Here is an 18,190-nt window from a genome sequence, read left to right as displayed (position 1 = left end):
AAACAACCAAAACCCCCAACTCTTCCACAGCTGGCGGCCCCACTTGTGCCCCCTGCAGACTCTGTCCCTGTGTTTCTCTATCTCTGCCTCTCTCTTGCTCTTCTGTTCTCTTGCTGTTTCTTTTGTCCCTTCCCTTCCTCTGCCTCCATCCCTACACTATATTCCTCGTCTATTTCTTGGCTTCTCCCTGTCCTGCCTCTGACTCTCAGCATATCTTTTTTTGTAATCTGGTGTGTATTTCGCACTTACACAACGCCTTGATTGGGACCTTGACTTTTCTCCAGAAATACTTAATCTGTGTTTAGATTTCATGAAATTTGTAACTGAAAAACTAGGTTCACATACCCAAGTTGCTCCAAATGTACTTGTAAGTTTTCTAACCACTGAAGTGAGTATCAATTCTAACTAAAATTAAGTTTCACATTTTCTGCTAGCCATGTTTCGAGCGCTTAATAGTTACATGTGGCAAGTGGCTACCATATTGAATGATGCAGCTCTAACCTGCCGTTGTGTCTCTCGGTAAAACTGTCCACCTCTCTCTGCCTCACTCTCCCCATTTATAAAGTGGGGATGACAACCGTACCTACCTTAAAGGGTGAGGACTGAGTGAGTTACTCTGTGTAAAGCACTTTATGGCTCTCCTTCAGTGATACCCGGGGCTCGAATGGGGCCATGGCTCAGTGCCAGATACACAGCACAGCAGGGGCCAGGACCTGGGTCAGGAAAGTCCATGGTGGCACCTCTCCCAGATCAGTGAAGTTAAGGCTCCACCCCTGAATTCAAGATATCGGGACTATCAGTCCTTTTTTCCTGGATCAGGAGAGTATGATTCAACCTCTGGGGTCATAGTCCTGCGACCTGCAAAGGGTTGGCCAACGTTGTAAGAGAGATGATGTTGCTTCATATTCCCCCACTCCCTTTTGAGGGAGAGAGACAGAGTGAGGTGGAAACCCAGGCCCAGGGCACGACGGGTGCATGTGGCACATTCCTTCACGTCCTGGACAAATCTGGACTGAGCCTGCTGGAGGCCGGGCCTGATGATGGAGACACACATGAGCGCAAGGGACATCAATCAAATTGCACCCAGTTCCTGCATTCCTGGAGCTCAGAATCTAAAGGCAGAAACAGAAACACCAAGACAGAGATAGCAAAGGATAGAGAGATAGTCACACAAGACTGTCTGAGAGGGTCAGAGAAATGTCCTGCAATGTGAAGGAAGAGCCAGAGATGGGGACAGAAGTGCCAGGCACTGCTCAGAGCAATCAGAGAGCCGGGGATGGGGAGGGAACTGAACGCCACACCCGCCAGGCCTCCGTCTCTGTCTCTCTTTCTCTCTGAGTCTCCCCATTTCTGTGCCTCTCCTTCCTCCTGTCCTCCCATCCTCTCATCAGTGGCTGTCACCAGGGGAAGGGGGTGGAATAGGGGGTTGGAGGTAGACACCAGCCACCTAAAGGTCCCACAGAGACAGGGATTGGGAGACGCACAAACACGCAGGCACACCCAGACTCACGCATGGGGTGGGGGGGGGGGGGGACTTGCGCCCAGATGCACACACATGTAAGCCCTGACACAGGCAAAAACATATATGCAACCTCATGCAGATGCATACACAGAAACACACCAGCACGTTCACGTGAATACAACAGCGCTCTGCATATAAAGTCATACCAGCACAGGCACAGACGCAAGGAGGCGTGGGACTTACGCAAGCCAGAGCACTTCAAGCCGAATGCGCATGCTCACCCATAGCCGCAAAACAAACACAGCATGTGAGCACCGGGCACATGCACTCTCGTGGGCTTTGGAATCGCTACCGCCTGGTCTCTGCCAACATGTACAGGGTTGTGTGAGCCGGAAGAATGGGACGTCCCATACTTGAAAAACACACCACCCTTTTAAGTTCACACTCTTGGACGTGATGAGAGGGGAGGCGGGGAGTGAATGCAGTTACATAACTGGGTGGGGTAGTCAGCTCAGGATAAAAGGCCCAGCTCAATCAAGGCTGAAGTTGGGACAAAGACAGTTGGGCCGGGCCATGGAGCTCAGTGTCGTTCTCCTTCTTGCTGTCCTCACGGGACTCCTGCTTCTGCTGGCCAGGGGCCACCCGAAGGCCCATGGCCACCTCCCACCAGGCCCCCGTCCTCTGGCCTTCTTGGGGAATATTCTGCAGATGGACAGAAGAGGCTTACTCAAATCCTTCCTGAGGGTGAGATGCCGATGCATGGGGTCTGAGGGTGACTCACTGCCCCTGGACCTGGGGATCACTCCCCAGAAGGAGTGAGGGCATCCTTTCAGGCTCCAGGGGTGGGGTGTATGAAGGTTGGCGAGGGAGGTGCATGGAGGTGAAGCATGGTAGCTGGTGGTCAGATGGTCAGAGGCGTCCCTGCTCAGTTCAAGTGTGTGGGCACGGGCCCCGGAGGGGGGGGGGGGGTGCCCACGCGGAGGCGTCTGGGCGCAAGCCGTGGGTATAGAATTTCATACTCTTCTGCCACCGCCTGTGGAGTCTCTGGGCGCCTGCCCGGCCCTGGAAGAGAGAGAAGGGGCAGAGTCACCAATCATAAGTTTCTCCCCTGGCAAGAAAAGAGAGCGGAGATTGGCCCAGGTAGATGCCAGGAGGAGAAGGAAGACGGGAGGAGGCACAAGGTTCTTACCAATAACGGTCACAAATGTGCAGAAATGGCTGACCCTGGAGTGTTTACCAGGCTCTGTATCACTGCTTTCTACGCATGATTTTACGTGTGGTTATCGATTTATTTATGAATAATGTAATCTACACCGGTGCACCCTCGTGGCAACAGAAGAACTGGGTCACCGACATAACTGCCAGCTTACATACCCTGAGGCCACCACACTCCTGAATCTTGGGTTTGTCATCCCTTTGCTTTTAAGAGAGAATTTTCCCACAAGTGGAGGGATGGGTATGCACAGGCCCCGAGTACTTTTTACTTCAGTGCCTCCCAAGGGCACCACGTTTTTCTATAAACTCCTAGGCTTGATTTCTTTGCTCAGAATTACATGGCTAGGATTTATCTGTATCGCTGTGGGAACTCATCAGGTCTGGCTTACCACACGCCTGCGGGCGAGGAGAGGTACTGTCCTTCCTTATCTCACAGGTATGGACCGTGAGGCTCAGCCTGGGGAGGACACTTGTCCTCAGTCACACAGCTGGGACTTCATGGAGGGAAAGCTGGGGTCTGGCACAGAGGTGTCCTCATCTCCAATGTCCTCCTGGGCCAAAGCTACCTAATGATTTGGGGATCACAAATCCTTTGAGAATTTGGTTAAGCTGTGGGCTCTCTCCCCTGCAAATGTCCACAAAGATTTTTACATACAATTTTGAGAGTTCCAGACCCCCTCAAGTTCTTCCATGGAACTTCCAGGATTCTTTAGGGGTCCATGATCCTCCATTATTATTGCATCTTTGGAGACAGGAAGGGAGAGAATGGACTAAGGGGTGTCACGATGGGACAGGTCGGAGAAGGTGGCCCCGCTCCTCCTCCATTCCCTAGTATGCTCCCAGATCTTTCTAGAGTCAGACAGATGTGGATTTTGTGTTCCAGAGTCAACTCTTACTCATTGAGTCTCAGTTTCCTCCTCTGTTAAAATGAGATGGTGGTGAGAATGTGTGTCTTATAACATTAATGAGGACTGGGTGGCATACTGCATAGAGAGCCTGGTGTATATAGTAAGTGCTCATTAAATGGCAGCTCTTTTGATCCATTCATTCAACAGTCATTTACAGGGCACCTTCTGTGTCCTGGGAATATTCTAGGCATTGATGATGTGGCTTTGGACAAGGCATACAAGTTAAGCAAATAAGGAAATACTAGGTAGACAAGAGCTATGATTAAAAGAAAGCCAGGTGCTATTTTAGAAAGTGGTGGAGCTACTTTAGATTGAATAGTGGGGGAGAGGCTCAGTCTCGCTGTGTCTGTGAGCAGACACCCTGCAAGATGTAGGAGCAAAGCACCGTAGAGAGGCAGGTGTCAGTGCAAGAACACTGAAGCGAGAGCAAGCTCGGCATGTTTGGGGGAGAACATGGAGGCTGGATCTGAAGGAGGGAAGGTGCGAAGGGGAGGACAAGCAGAGGGGTGATGCAGCCACCTCATGCAGGGCGATGTGGATCAAGGTGGAGACCTCAGATCTTACCCTCAGCGCAGTGGGGGGCATTGGAGGGTTTGGAGCCAGTTAGGGGTATTAATTAATTTACATTTTCATAGGGAATACTCTGGCTTCAGACTGGGGTGAGGTGGGTGGCCAACTGATCGTAAGGGGAGAGGAATGGCAGTAGGGAGACCATAAGGAGGCTCTGCAGAGATCAGTGGGAGAGATTTTGCAGTAAACTTAATCTTTTCATGATTTTAAGTCAAATTTTAGTGAGGCTTAACATGACCCCTAAAAGTGCACAAGTCGTAAACGTTCAGCTCAGTGAATTCTCTCAAGCGACATACTCTTGTAATTGACATATAGGTAAGTAACAACACGTCCTGTCCCCAGAAGCCACCCTCCAGTCCCCTTCCAGTCACCACCCTCTCACTATCTTGACTTCATAGAAATAGAGTTAGGACATATGGACACTTTTGTGTCTGGTTGATTTGGCTCAACACTACGCCTGTGAGTTTCATTCAAGTCTTGGCTGTAGCGTGGGTTCTTTTTCATTGCTGCATAATTATTCCATGGCATGACTATATCGCCATATATTTATTCTCTATCAGCGTTGCTGAGAATTTTATTTGAAAAACTTCAATGGGCGCCTGGGTGGCTCAGTCTGTTAGGCTTCCGACTTCGCCTCAGGTCATGATCTCGTGGTTTTTGAATTCAAGCCCTGCATCGGGCTCTGTGCTGACTGCTCAGAGCCTGAAGCCTGCTTCGGATTGTGTGGCTCCTTCTCTCTCTGCTCCTCCCCTCTTCACACTCTGTCTCTCTCTCAAAAATACATAAATGAAAGTTTTTTAAAAATCTTCAGCGAATCAGGTTGTTGGTATTTTGGTGAACCGACGTACACATTTTGGTTGGGCGTGCATCTGGGAGTGAAGTTAATGAGTCATTGAATGTGCATGTGTTTAGCTTCAGTAAATACCATGGAGCAGTTCTGCAAATCCCTGTACTGATGTTATGTCACGAGCATCCCCAAAGCTGTCCTTTTCTCTTCATGTCTACCAAGCGGTTTAGGGTAGTTCTCTGGGGAAATTGTCAGGAGAAAGACAGCAGGTTGACGTTGGGTCACAGGAAGGATGACCCTTCAGTTTCAATGCTGGGGAGATCTGGTTCGACTCAAGGGTATAGGCAGAAGTAAGAGATATTTAACCATCTGTACTGCTTAGGGCACCAACCATGCAGACTCTGGCTGGGTCATGGGTTAATCCTTTAGTTGCTGGGTCCCGGGAAGGGGAGGGCACCCTGGGGTGGAGGCTCTTGGGGTACTCAGTAGCTAATTGCCAATCTATACATGAGTGTTTTTATGGTTTAACAACTGGGATGGCCACATGGGTGCACATTGGCTAACAGTAACCTTGGGCGTGGATATGCTTCACAGCTCCGAGAGAAATACGGGGATGTCTTCACGGTGTACCTGGGTCCAAGGCCTGTGGTCATGCTGTGTGGGATAGAGGCCATACGGGAGGCCCTGGTGGACCAAGCTGAGGCCTTCTCTGGCCGGGGGAGAGTCTCTACTGTAGAACGAATCTTCCAAGGCTATGGTAAGGACCTCAAAGGCACCTGGAGGGGAATGATGGAAGATGGAAATTGGGGAGGGTGAGTCTTGGAAGGGGGGATAAGAGGCACAGAGGGGCCCGGAGTCCCTTCCAACCCTCTTGGCAATCCATGCCTTCCCTACACCCGCAGGTGTGATCTTTGCCAACGGGGAACGCTGGAAGCTCCTTCGGCGATTCTCTCTGGCCACCATGAAGAACTTCGGGATGGGGAAGCGGAGTATAGAGGAGCGGATTCAGGAGGAGTGTCAGTGTGTGGTAGAGGAACTGCGGAAAACCCAGGGTGAGTCCCCGGAGAATGGGTATGCAGGGTGCGTGGCAACAGAAAGACTGAGGTGTATCCGTGGGCAGAGAAAGAGAGGCAGAGATAGAGAACGACCCTGAGAGACCATCCAACAGAGGGACAGACAGAGATGGGTAGGAATGGAACACAGGGAGCCAGAAGAGATATGGGGTGTATAGTGTCGAGAGTAACTCAAGGACATAAACTTGGTTATGTATTAGCACGCTATTTACTTGGGTTCAGGGAAACCAACCCATGGATGACTTGTATCTGCAAGGGCAAAAATAAGACTTACATTAAAGCAGGCAAAGAGAGAAAGGGAAAAAGGATAGACACTTTGAAAATGACAAAGTGGGTTTTCATTCTTCTTGGTGAACTATTGACAAGCTGTCAGCGAGCAAGATGGGCAGCTGGGGCGTCCTGCCCTCAGGCAGCTGGGATGGGCTGTCAAAGAAGCACTTCTGAGGGGGGCCTGGGTGGCTCAGCCAGTGAAGCATCTGACTCTTGATTTCGGCTCAGGTCATGATCTTACGGTTTGTGAGTTCGAGCCCTGCGTCCGGCTCTGCGCTGACAGCCCAGATTCTCTCTCTTTCCCCCTCTCTCTTTGCCTCTACCCCACTCATTCTCTCTCTTTCTCTCTCAAAATAAATAGACTTAAAAAAAAAGAAAAGCAGTTCTACTTACTTTTGGATTCTCCATATAAGGGTGTTTATGAGACATAAAGATGACAGGGTCCTTTCGTAAGAGATTTCGAGAGGTAAATGTACAGGCTGGGAGGGAGAGGCAGAGGCCGAGACATAGGGAGCAATAGAGGACTAGGGGCAGCAGACCATGAAGACAGACTCAGATGGAAAAAGAGCGACTCCGATGGAGAGAGATACGGAAGGGAAAAGAGACACAGATGGAGAAATGAAGACAAAGAGACTGGAAGAGACCGGGAGAAGCAAAAAGAAACCAAGGCAGAGAGAAACCAAGGTAGAGAAAATGAGACTGACAGACAAGCTCAGGAAAGGGTGTGCAGGGGAGCAAGAGAAGACGGACAGGTGAGACCCGCAGAGAGAGGCTGATGCCATGACACTTCCGGGTGGGTGCACAGTCCATGCCCCCCTCCCATCCAGGGAGGTCAGGATGTATACAGACATCAACCGTCAAGTGCAGAACGATTCCCTGGGGACCAAAGAGCCCTGGAGGTGGAGAGAAGAGATGAAGGGAGGGGATGGCAGACAAGGGACAGGGAGAGCAGAGCTTTTAACCTTGCACATGTGATTGACTGAACACCTGCCCTGCACCCATCTGCCCCTGGGACTTAACTACCTGCCCCCAGGGTCAGAGCTGAGGCCTGAGAGGGACCCACCACACAGCCTCCATAGCCCGACGACCCTGCAGACAATAACAGAACGGCACTTTCCCCCCAGGGTTGTGGTGGGAATTTAGTAAAATAATACATGAAGTGCTGAGAACAGGACCTGGCTGGCCCATCATCTGGGCTGGTGAATGTTAGCGGTTCCTGTTCCTGCTTCTTTGTCATCACTGAGGGAGGGAGGGCAGTCACATGGAGATGGGGCAGTGGTCAAGTGCTCCCAAGGCCTTTGTGTGAGTCCGTGTCCCATGACCTGTGCCTCCTCCTCCTAGGAGCCTTCCAGAACCCCACCTTCCTTTTCCACTCCATGACTGCCAACATCATCTGCTCCATTGTCTTTGGAACACGCTTTAGCTACAAAGATCCCAAGTTCCTGCGGTTGCTGGACTTGTTCTACCAGACCTTCACGCTCCTCAGCTCCTTCTCCAGCCAGGTCAGGGAGCTGGTGTGGGAGGCTGGTGTGTGAGGTGGATATCTAGGGCACAGGGAAAGGGGTGATCTGCTTTGGTGTCCCAGAAATGCAGCTTTGGGCTGGAAGGGGGGCACAGACAGCAGGGAGGGACAGGGACACTGAGCAGTAGAGGGCGGGAGGGACGGGAGACAGGGATGGGGAGCCTAGGATGAGGAGGCAGAGATGGAGAGTCAGAGAGTCAGCAAGAGAGACCAAGACATGAGGGTTTGGAAGAGGAGAGGGAAGGACAGGGCGAAAGTGACGACGAAGAGCAGAGATCAGAGATTCTGAGAGGCAGAGTGGAGGAGACAGAGGGAGAGAATAGGACTCAGACTGTCAGGCTCTCTAGTCTTCTGTTCCTGATTGCTGCAAATCTTCACCTCTGTCTTTGGCAAATCTCCTCAATTGAAGAAATTCAAGGATACGTGAAAATAAGGGACCACATTTCTTCATTTTCCCCATTTCCCTGCCCACATTTGGTCTTTTTAAAAATATCTCCCAGATTATAAAGTAATATGCTCCTCTTTTAAAACAAAATAGTGTGGTTTCTCTTTCTCAATGAATCTGGAAATACCACGATTATACATTAAGTTTAAAAAATTAAACTGCAGAACAGTATGCCTCATTATGGTTCGTACCCAGGAGTGTATGTCAGATTTGTGTGTAGGACTGTTCCAAATGGTTAGTCACAAACTCCCATGACCTCCTGCTAGACAGTCTGATCCAAAAACCTAGGATGGGGCCCAGAGTGAATATTTGCAACAGGTGCAGCAGGTGATTTCACTTTTCTCCTCCCACAGAGAACCACAGAGAGAAAAAAGTCTAGCGTGAAATTCACCAGAGAGATATCAATGGTTATCTCTAAAAATTAAGAAAGAATTTTACATTGCACTCTCTGTTTCCACCTTTTTTTTTTTTTGCAATTATTTGCAACAGTTAGGTATTACATTAATTCTCAGACAATATGGTAGAAATATGTTCCAAAATAAATAGTCCTAAGCAGGCAGTAGGCTCATCTTGTGTATGCATCACGTTATCAATGTTTGGTGCAGCCAAGGAGATGTGAGGGGTGGAAAGAGTCAGAGAGGTCCGAGCCAAACAGATCCACTGGGCGAAGTAGGCAATAGAAGCACAGAGAGCCAACCACCTGGCTGACTCAGTCAGTAGACCAGGCGACTCCTGATCTAGGGTCGTGAGTTCGAGCTCCACACTGGGTGTAGAGATGATTTAAAAGAAAAAAGTAGCTGCAGAGAGACAAGTGAGAAGAGACACACATGGGTAAGGAGAGGCGCCAAGGAGAGAGGTGTGGCAGCAACCAAAACTGGACGGGAGGATGAGGGAGGGAGAGACAGAAGGAGAAAAATGGGAGAATTAACAGATCAAAGGAGACTTAGAATCAGTGAGTGAGAGGCAGAGACAGAAACAGAGAGGCAGAGCAAGATGAGATTCTGCCCTACCCAGGCCCCAGGAGGGCTCCCCTCCCTGTGACTCACTGGCTCCGCCCCAGGAGGACCTCACAGCCCCTTCTCTGCTGCAGGTGTTCGAGCTTTTCTACAACTTCTTGAAGTACTTTCCAGGTACACACAAGCAAATCTACAAAAACGTGCAGGAAATCATAGCCTTCATTGAGGACGCTGTGGAGAAGCACCGTGAAACCCTGGACCCGAGCACCCCCCGGGACTTCATCGATGCCTACCTGATCCGCATGGACAAAGTGGGGGTTGGGGGAAGGGAACAGGAGGGGGCAGGGAGGGAGGAAAAGATGGCCGCGAAGAGAAGAAGGGTGGGGAAAGGGGGAAGGGAGTGGGGAAGAGGGGAGGGAGATTGGGAAAGGGAGGAGAGACTCAGGAACCAACTGAGGGGAAGAGGAAAAAAGGGGAAAGTTGGGAGGAGAGAGGGAGAGAGAGCCAGGTGGTGTGAGACCCAGCAGCAGGGGAGGGCGCCCCCAGGCAAGAGCGTGCAGCAAAGCCCCCGCTCCCCTGACACGCCCCCTACCGCTCGGATTCAGGAGAAGTCCGACCCCAACAGCGAATTCCACCATCGGAACCTCGTCTGCACGCTGCTCTCCCTCTTCTTCGCCGGCACGGAGACCACCAGCAGCACGCTCCGCTACGGTTTCCAGCTCATGCTCAAGTACCCTCACGTCACAGGTGGGTGGGCGGGGACAACCGATCGAGGCAGGGGGCAGGGGCTTCTCACCCCTTTGGGAGCTGCAAAAGTGCAGCTGGGATCCTTCCTGAATGAGGGAGGAAGCGTTCACCTCCTATATATACCAGGAGCGCTGCAGGTTTTGAATGAGCCCCTGACTAAGGCAGCCCCGCCGGTGGATGGATGAACAATCCGTCGGTGTGTTCTCCCATCATGTAAAGGCAGACTCCTCTCTCTGCCCACCCATCCATCCATTTGTCTATCCTTTTATTTGTTACCTGTATTTATTACCTGTATACTCAGATTCTTTCACCTATGATTGATTCAAGGACCTAGGCTTCCATTATTTACTTGGATTAATTGATTCAATTGTTGATCTTTTGAAACAGGGATTCATGAATGAAGTACTTGTCATTGATTCATTGGCACGTTTGTCCATGCATGCATCCATCTGCCCTATGAACTAGATTTCATTCCTTAATTCTTCCATCGGTCTTTCAATCCACCCTTCATCCATTTATTATGCATTTAGTTCAATTAATTCATCACTGATTATTTATCTGTCATTCAATCCCTCCATCTATTTGTTCCTTTTTTTTTTTTTTTCAACGTTTATTTATTTTTGGGACAGAGAGAGACAGAGCATGAACGGGGGGCGGGGGCAGAGAGAGAGGGAGACACAGAATCGGAAACAGGCTCCAGGCTCTGAGCCATCAGCCCAGAGCCCGACGCGGGGCTCGAACTCACGGACCGTGAGATCGTGACCTGGCTGAAGTCGGACGCTTAACCGACTGCGCCACCCAGGCGCCCTGTTCCTTTTTTATACCTATTTTATTTTACCTATTTTTATACCTATTTCATCACTTTTTGATACCTGTTATTTCACTAATTTATTTATTTATTTATTGCTCTATAGATCTAGCCATCCATTCATTTATGCAATTGATTTACTGGTTAATCAGGTTCACTTATTTGTCTATGGGCCATTTATTAATTAATGACCCAATAATTCATATATTGATGATAAACAAATACATACATCCATTCACTAATGTTCTTTCATTCATCACTCTTTCCATTCATAAGTCGACTGGCTTATGTACTCATTTATCCAGGTGTTTGTGGGTTAATGTATTGATCTATTTCATGGTTATATTCCTGACACCTAGCACAGTGTCTCATCTATAATACACACACAATAAATATTAGGTCATTTTCTACTCTTTTTGTTTTTAAAAAAATTTCAATGTTTATTTTTGAGAGAGGGAGAGAGGGGAGAGGGTGAATGGGGGAGGAGCTGAGACCGAGGGGACAAAAAATCCAAAGCAGGTTCTGTAATGACTGATGTGGAGCTCAAAGTCATGAACCTTGAGATCAGGACCTTAGCTGAGGTCAGACATTTAACCGCTTAATTGACTGAGCCGCCCAGGCTCCTCTCCAGTCTTTTTAGAGGGAAAATTTTGACAGGTTTATAGCCTTGAGTTCTTATGTGAAATTCTGTGCAAAATTGTGGTGTGTGCATGTGCGCATGCACACACGCACGTGAGTGTGTGTGTGTGTGTGTGTGTGTGTGTGTGTTTACCTGTGCCTGTGGGAAGATAATTCATAAGATTCAATAGATTTGAAAGGGTGAGAATTCTTGCTTCCCACCGCCCCCCCTCCCCGCCTCCCCCTCCTCCAGGCTTGTTGCTCTTAGGGGTGTCGATGACCTAACCCTTTATTACAGGTTTTTCCTGGCTCATTAGCCCACACAAAGCAGTGTCCCTGCTGAAATGTCTCTTTAAAATGAGGTTCCCTCAAACTGAGGGTTGATGGGGGGTGGGAGGGCAGGGAGGGTGGGTGATGGTTACTGAGGAGGGCACCGTTTGGGATGAGCACTGGGTGTTGTATGGAAACCAATTTGACAATAAATTTCATATATTGGAAAAAATAAAACAAAATGAGGTTCCCTGGTCCCACTCTTCTGTTCAGAGAGAGTCCACAAGGAGATTGACCAGGTGATTGGCCCACACCGCCTTCCATCCCTTGATGACCGAGCCAAAATGTCATACACTAATGCAGTCATCCATGAGATTCAGAGATTCAGTGACCTCTTCCCTATTGGCGCGCCGCACATGGTCACCAAAGACACTCACTTCAGAGGGTACTTCATGCCCAAGGTGAGGCCAGCTGGGCTCCCACATTTTTCCCGTGTGGGCATCCTGGGTTCTCTTAATCTCTGCACTTGACCTGTTTTTGGTTTTATCACTAGGGCCCTCTTGGTTTTTTGTTTGTCTGTTTGTTTGGTTTTGTTTTGTTTTTCAGGGTGGGCTGAGGAAAGGAATGGCAGTATCTGTTGACCTTGTGACTCTCCCTCAGGGCACTGAAGTATATCCCCTCCTGCACTCTGCTCTCAATGACCCACATTACTTTGAAAAACCAGATGCCTTCAACCCTGACCACTTTCTGGATGCCAATGGGGCACTGAAGAAGACTGAAGCCTTTATCCCCTTCTCCATGGGTAAGCCAGGCCTGCACTCTCTTTCCCAGACACCAGAGTGATAGGCCACTCTCTCTTTGAGACAGTCCAGGAGAGATCTTGGTTCATTGAGCAGCTACTATATGTCAGTTGCTTTACCTTTAACCCACTTCATCTTCCCTGCAGCCCTAGACAGGGCTTAAGAAGACCACATCCCAAAGCCACATCTTGGTAAGCTGGACCTTGGGAAAGTATTTTAACCTCTCTACGTCTTGGTATAGAGATACACGTTGGTATAAAATAGCTGATGAGCACTACTCTGAGCGTAGTGCTTTATTGGGGGCTGAAGATGATGCACTGGGCAAGTCACATAGAGACACATTCCCTGCCCTGGGAAATTTACAGCCCAGCAGGGGAGATGGGCATTTATCATTTGACCACAAAATAGTACCTAATTAAACTTAATTAATGCTTGCAATGTGCTTAGAACTGCTTGGCACAAAGTCGGTGCTCATGGATGTGATGATGATTATTATCATTAATCATAACTGTGATAAATGCTCTGAAAGGGACTTTGGGAACACAAAGAGGAAATACTGACTACTCTTGGTGGTCCGGTGAGGAAAAGCTTTCCTCGAAGCACTGGCTTCTAAGCTAAGACCTCAGGGGTGACTATCAATCAGCCACTAGGAAGAGTGTTCCAGGCAGAGGGAACAGCAAGTCAAAGCCTGAAGGTGGAGACAGCATGGAGTATTTGAGAAAGGAGACAAACCCAGGGATCCTGGAGTGTGGATTCTCAAAGGGGAGAAGGGTGAAGATCTCAGCTGGAGGGCCTTGGAAGCTGGGGGGCGTTTGGGCTTGACATGCCCTGACCTGTCTCTTTCCCCGTTCTCCACTATGTGGCCCCGTCTTGAGAAAACCCCAATGCCCAGAATCCTCATCCTTTGGGAGAAAGGAGGGCCCCCGAACCAAGGCCCTAGTCTTGAGTTCCATCAGTGACCCCAGTGACCCAGATCCCCTGGCTCTGCCCAGTGCTACGGCTTCCCCCATTTCATCCTAAGTGAGAGTTGGGCGACTTGTGGGATGGTGGGGTGGGGCCCATGATCCCATCCACTAGTCCTGTTCTAAGGTGAGAGAGAGAGGCAGAGATGTAGAGAGGGAAGGAGAGAGAGAGACAAAGGAAGAATGAGTGAGAACAATGGAGAGAAAGACAAAGAGAGACACAGAGAGAGACAGTGACAGGGGACAAGTGCCAGAGACTGAGTGCACAATGAGACAATACAGTGAGGAAGGGGAAATAGGAGAGAATAGGAGACAGAGAGAGAGGGGGAGGGAGAGAGTTTCAGATGGAATCAGATCCAAATGGACAGAGACAGGGAGCTTAAGATTGAAGAAAGTGGGCAAAAGAGGAAGGAGACAGAGGAGCAATGTCTGATGGGAGGTCAATCAGAGCAAAAGACTGATGCAGGATTGCCATGAGTGGAAAGAACGACAAACCAAGCCAAAAAGATGTTAGAGCCAACGGGATAGTGAAGGGTGTCCCAGTGGACAGTCCCAGGGATTGGGATTGGAAGAGAGGATGGGAGGGAGGCAGTAGGAGCCAGGCTGTTCTGGAAAGAACTGGGTCACAGAACCAGTCCCAGGAGAACTAGTCTAGAGCCCTGCTCTGAGTATCTCTAAGTCCCTGTTACCTAACTTCTGATGTGCCAAAAAGATACAGACATTTCCCCCAGAGCCGTCCACATAGGCATAATGTCTGACACCTTGACTGGTCTAGGAAATATCTGAATGGCCTTGCCATGGTGGCCAGCTTGCAGATCAAGAGCCATTGAGGTGGGGTGCCTGGGTGGCTCAGTCAGTTAAACGTGGGGCTTTAGCTCAGGTCATGAGCCACCCTTGGTGAGGTCGAGCCCTGTGTCAGGCTCTGTGCTCAGAGCCGAGAGCCTGCTTCAGATTCTGTCTCCCTCTCTCTCTGCCCCACCCCCTGCTCCCACTCTGTGTATTTGAGAGCGCTCTCTCAAAACTTAGTAAACATTAAAAAAGAAAGAGCCACTGAGGTAAAGGAGGCTTTCGGTGCCTCTTCCTGGGGTTCCTACTCCCTTTGTGTTATTTCTCTTCAAGCCCATGCTTCATAACCTACTGGAGGCTCTCACACCTCTGGGAATCCAAGGAAGCAGACCCATTCACAATTCTTTTTATTTATTTATTCATTTTAATAGCACGTGAGCATGGGCTCCTGAGCAGGGTAGGGGCCGAGAGAGAGGGAGAGAGAAAATCCAAAGCAGGCTCCGTACTATTCACGCAGAGATCAAGACCTGGGAGCCAAAATCAAGAGTCAGATACTCAAGCAACTGAGCCACCCAGGTGCCCCGCCCCATTCACAATTTTAAGTGTAGTTTGGTTTCCCCCCCAAACTTTTGAAGCCCATGGCTCTCGGACTGAGATAAAAAGACAACCCAGATACAGAAAAACACACACTGTGCCAGATACACCCTCATGCTCCCAACCGCACACACTGCCTCCATGTGCTCCCTGCCCCCCAATCCTCCTCACACTCTCCCCCCTCATACACTTCCCACACAACTCCCCTCCACTCTCCCCTCCATACTCTCCCCACATATTCCCCACACAACTCGCCTATACATTCCCTCCACACACTCCTCCCACACATACCTCCTGCCCCTCCCTTTCCTCCTTACCCACTCCCCCCAACACACTCTCCACCCCCACCCCTCCCCACGCCCTCACCCCCCCACACTCCCCACACTCCCCACACAATTGCCCTCCATACTCCCCACACAACTCCTCTTCACACTCCCCCCCTCCCCCCACATACACTCCCCATACAACTCCCCTCTGCATTCCCACCACAGGCTCCTCCCACACACCCCCACACATCCCTCCCATCCCTCCCTTTCCTCCTTACACATTCCCCCCAACACACTCCCCACCCCAACCCTCCTCACACCTCTGCCCTCCCCCACTCCCCACACAATTGCCCTCCACATTTCCCACACAACTCCTCTTCACACTGCCCCCCCCGTACTCCCCCCACACTCTCCCCCCCATATTCCCCTCCCATTCCCCCTTACCCACTCCGGGCCAACACACTCTCTGCCCCCACCCCTCCCCACACCCCTGTCCAGGTCTCACACCACAGGTTCCCCACACAACTGCCCTCCACATTCCCCTTACTTCCTCCACACACACACCCCCACACTCCCCCCCACACCCCCTACACTCCCTCCCACACAAACTGCCCACCACACATACATTCACCACCACAGTCACACACACTCCCCACCAGACACACACTCCCCCCCCCACCCCACACACACTTCTTACCACACACACCCAGAAACATACACAAACAATAACTACACCTATAGTATCCTTAGTACAGGCCAGGTCCTAGTCTGAGAATTTTTACAAATGTTAATTTCTTTAACTTCATAATAGTCCTTTGAAATAAGTACCATCCTCCTCATATTAGAGATGAAGGACATTAAAAATGTTGTCAGAAATGTGCACACACCTGCACATGTGGAGGCAGACACACACACACACACACACGCACACACACACACGCACACACATCTAACCTGAAGTGGGTGTTTATTCTCCAAGTGGCCGCTGAAGCCTCTGGAAATCTCACAGAAGCTACAAACTCTCCTGGAAAAACGTGCAAGGCACCTCCACCTGAACGTTAGCCCCTGGTTTCAGAGGGCTCGGGACCCCCCTAAAACACCACCCTGGATTGCAGGTTGAAGGCCAGTCCCATACAAATCTGTTGTTGATGGACACAGAAGTCTGGGCTTTGGGATGTGACCGGGCAAGGGATGTGCATCAGCTCTGTGCCCACATTGGTGACCTTCTGTGTTCACAGGGAAGCGCATTTGTCTTGGTGAAGGCATCGCCCACATGGAATTATTCCTCTTCTTCACCACCATCCTCCAGAACTTCTCTGTGGCCAGCCCTGTGGCCCCCGAGGACATCGACCTCACACCCCAGGAGAGTGGCATAGGAAGAGTGCCCCCAGTATACCAGATCAGCTTTCGGTCCCACAGAGGGGACTGAGAGAAGGGCCTCAAAGGATCCCAGGATCAGGAAGTATTCCCACCTCTGCAGAAGCCAGTTCCTTGACTGGCCCTGGGTCTTCCTGCTGCTGAGAGACCCACCACAAGCCAGTGTCTCCCCCCTCCTCGGTTGCTGCCTCTGTGGGAGAGTCCTTTCTGCAGCCTCATCTCAGACCATCACTCTGCAGCTCTTGCATAGACTCATGGAAGTGTTTTCCTTTCCTTTGTTAACAGAGTTCCCAGTGTGGTGTATATATAGAAGCTGGGGGCTAAGACGGGAGACTTGACTCAGATGCTCTTTGCATTTGTGCCTCCCAGGCCACGGCTTCCCCCAGGGGCTTCTCCCTTCCTCAGAACAACCACAGTCTCCATTTAGCAACTGTTTTCGCTCCGTGATCTGTACATACGTGACCTCCCTGGAATCCTCTAGCAGTCACTCCCCATTCCCCCTTCCCCTCAGCTCCTGGCAACCACCAATCTGCTTTTGGTCTTTATGTATTTGCCTATTCCGTGTGTTTCATGCAAATGGAATCATACAATACGTGCTCTTTTGTGTCCAGCTTCTTTCACTTGGCATAATATTTTGGGGTTCATCCACATTGTAGACCATTGCTTGTACACTGCCATCCCCATTCTTACTGAATTTCCCTACTTCCGCCCCTCAATGCAAGGGCCTCTTAGCTGCAGCTTCTCCCCTGGTGCCTTGGATTCCCTGGTATTCCCCTTCAAATCCCCTGAGACTGAAACAAACATCCAAATCCTGACATCCCCTGGGAAGATGGTGATCCATGCCATCTTACGTGAACCCACTTATTGTCAGGTCACTAGGGATCTTTCTAGAAGATGAGAACTTCTTCACCTCAAAACCAGGCCCAAGAAGGCAAATATTTGCTAAGGAATGAATGAATGAATGAATGAATGAATGAGTGGTTAAATCAGGCAGCCTCAAACCCGCCCAACATGGAGCTAGGCTTCCCCCATCAGACCTTATCTTTTTCTTCATTTCTCATTCTCTTCTGAGGTCTGTAGCAAATCCTTCTTTCCAGCGATCTCAGGATGCCTCAGTCCGGTCTTCTAGCGATTTCCAATCCCTCATGATGCAATGGCACCTTCTAAGAAAATCAGCCAAGAGCCACCCTTGCAGTAGACCATCCTACACCAGGCTCTGCCAGCTGGCACCACCGCCCTTCCCTCAAGAAGGTACCCCAGGTTCAAGGGCATTGCCTGCTAAGATACGTCCAGCCAGCCAGGGGCCAATGGGAAGCCAGTTTGGGGATCCAATAGAGAGGCTAAACTTCCTGGCCTCTGTAGCACCTGCCATCTTTGGGTTCCCTGATGCCACTGGGGAGTTACCAAGAGCTGTGCTAAAGTAGATTTTTGGCACATCCGCCCCGACGATCACAGAAAAGAGAGGGTGACACACAACAGAGCAGCCTACCTTTTAAGAGGGCTAGCAGGATGGAAGGAAGACAGAGGCGGGACCATGGCAGTCACAGCCCCTTGCTGCTCTGGGGTCATCTGGCTTCTTGGAGTCAACTCCCTCCTGGACTGTGGCCTCTGCCCTTCCTGGGGAACTTTTTGCAAATGGACCCCAAGGGCTTTCTCAAGTCCTTCCAGGCGGTGAGATGGGATGGGGAAAGCTGGTGGAAAGCTATCATCTCTCTATCTTATACTTTTTCTGGATCATTTGTGATCAATTACAC

At 50.2% G+C, this 18,190-nt stretch overlaps 1 protein-coding gene across 1 annotated transcript; it reads left to right on the top strand.

Annotated features, from left to right (window-relative positions):
* The first annotated feature begins 1,936 nt into the window (after positions 1-1,936).
* On the top strand, positions 1,937-17,035 carry LOC121026667 (cytochrome P450 2B11-like). Its single transcript, XM_040469460.1, has 9 exons — positions 1,937-2,206; positions 5,537-5,699; positions 5,845-5,994; positions 7,627-7,787; positions 9,343-9,519; positions 9,814-9,955; positions 11,925-12,112; positions 12,312-12,453; positions 16,298-17,035. Exons 1-9 carry the CDS (start codon positions 2,036-2,038, stop codon positions 16,486-16,488), a joined length of 1,485 nt encoding a protein of 494 aa, XP_040325394.1. The 5' UTR covers positions 1,937-2,035; the 3' UTR covers positions 16,489-17,035.
* The last annotated feature ends 1,155 nt before the right edge of the window (positions 17,036-18,190 follow it).

This window comes from Herpailurus yagouaroundi, unplaced genomic scaffold (genome assembly GCF_014898765.1).
Source record: "Herpailurus yagouaroundi ecotype Mexico unplaced genomic scaffold, PumYag 151389, whole genome shotgun sequence".
NCBI classification, from domain to species: Eukaryota; Metazoa; Chordata; class Mammalia; order Carnivora; family Felidae; genus Herpailurus; species Herpailurus yagouaroundi.
Note: the sequence above shows the minus strand (reverse complement) of the source record. Positions and strands in the feature narration are given on the sequence as shown.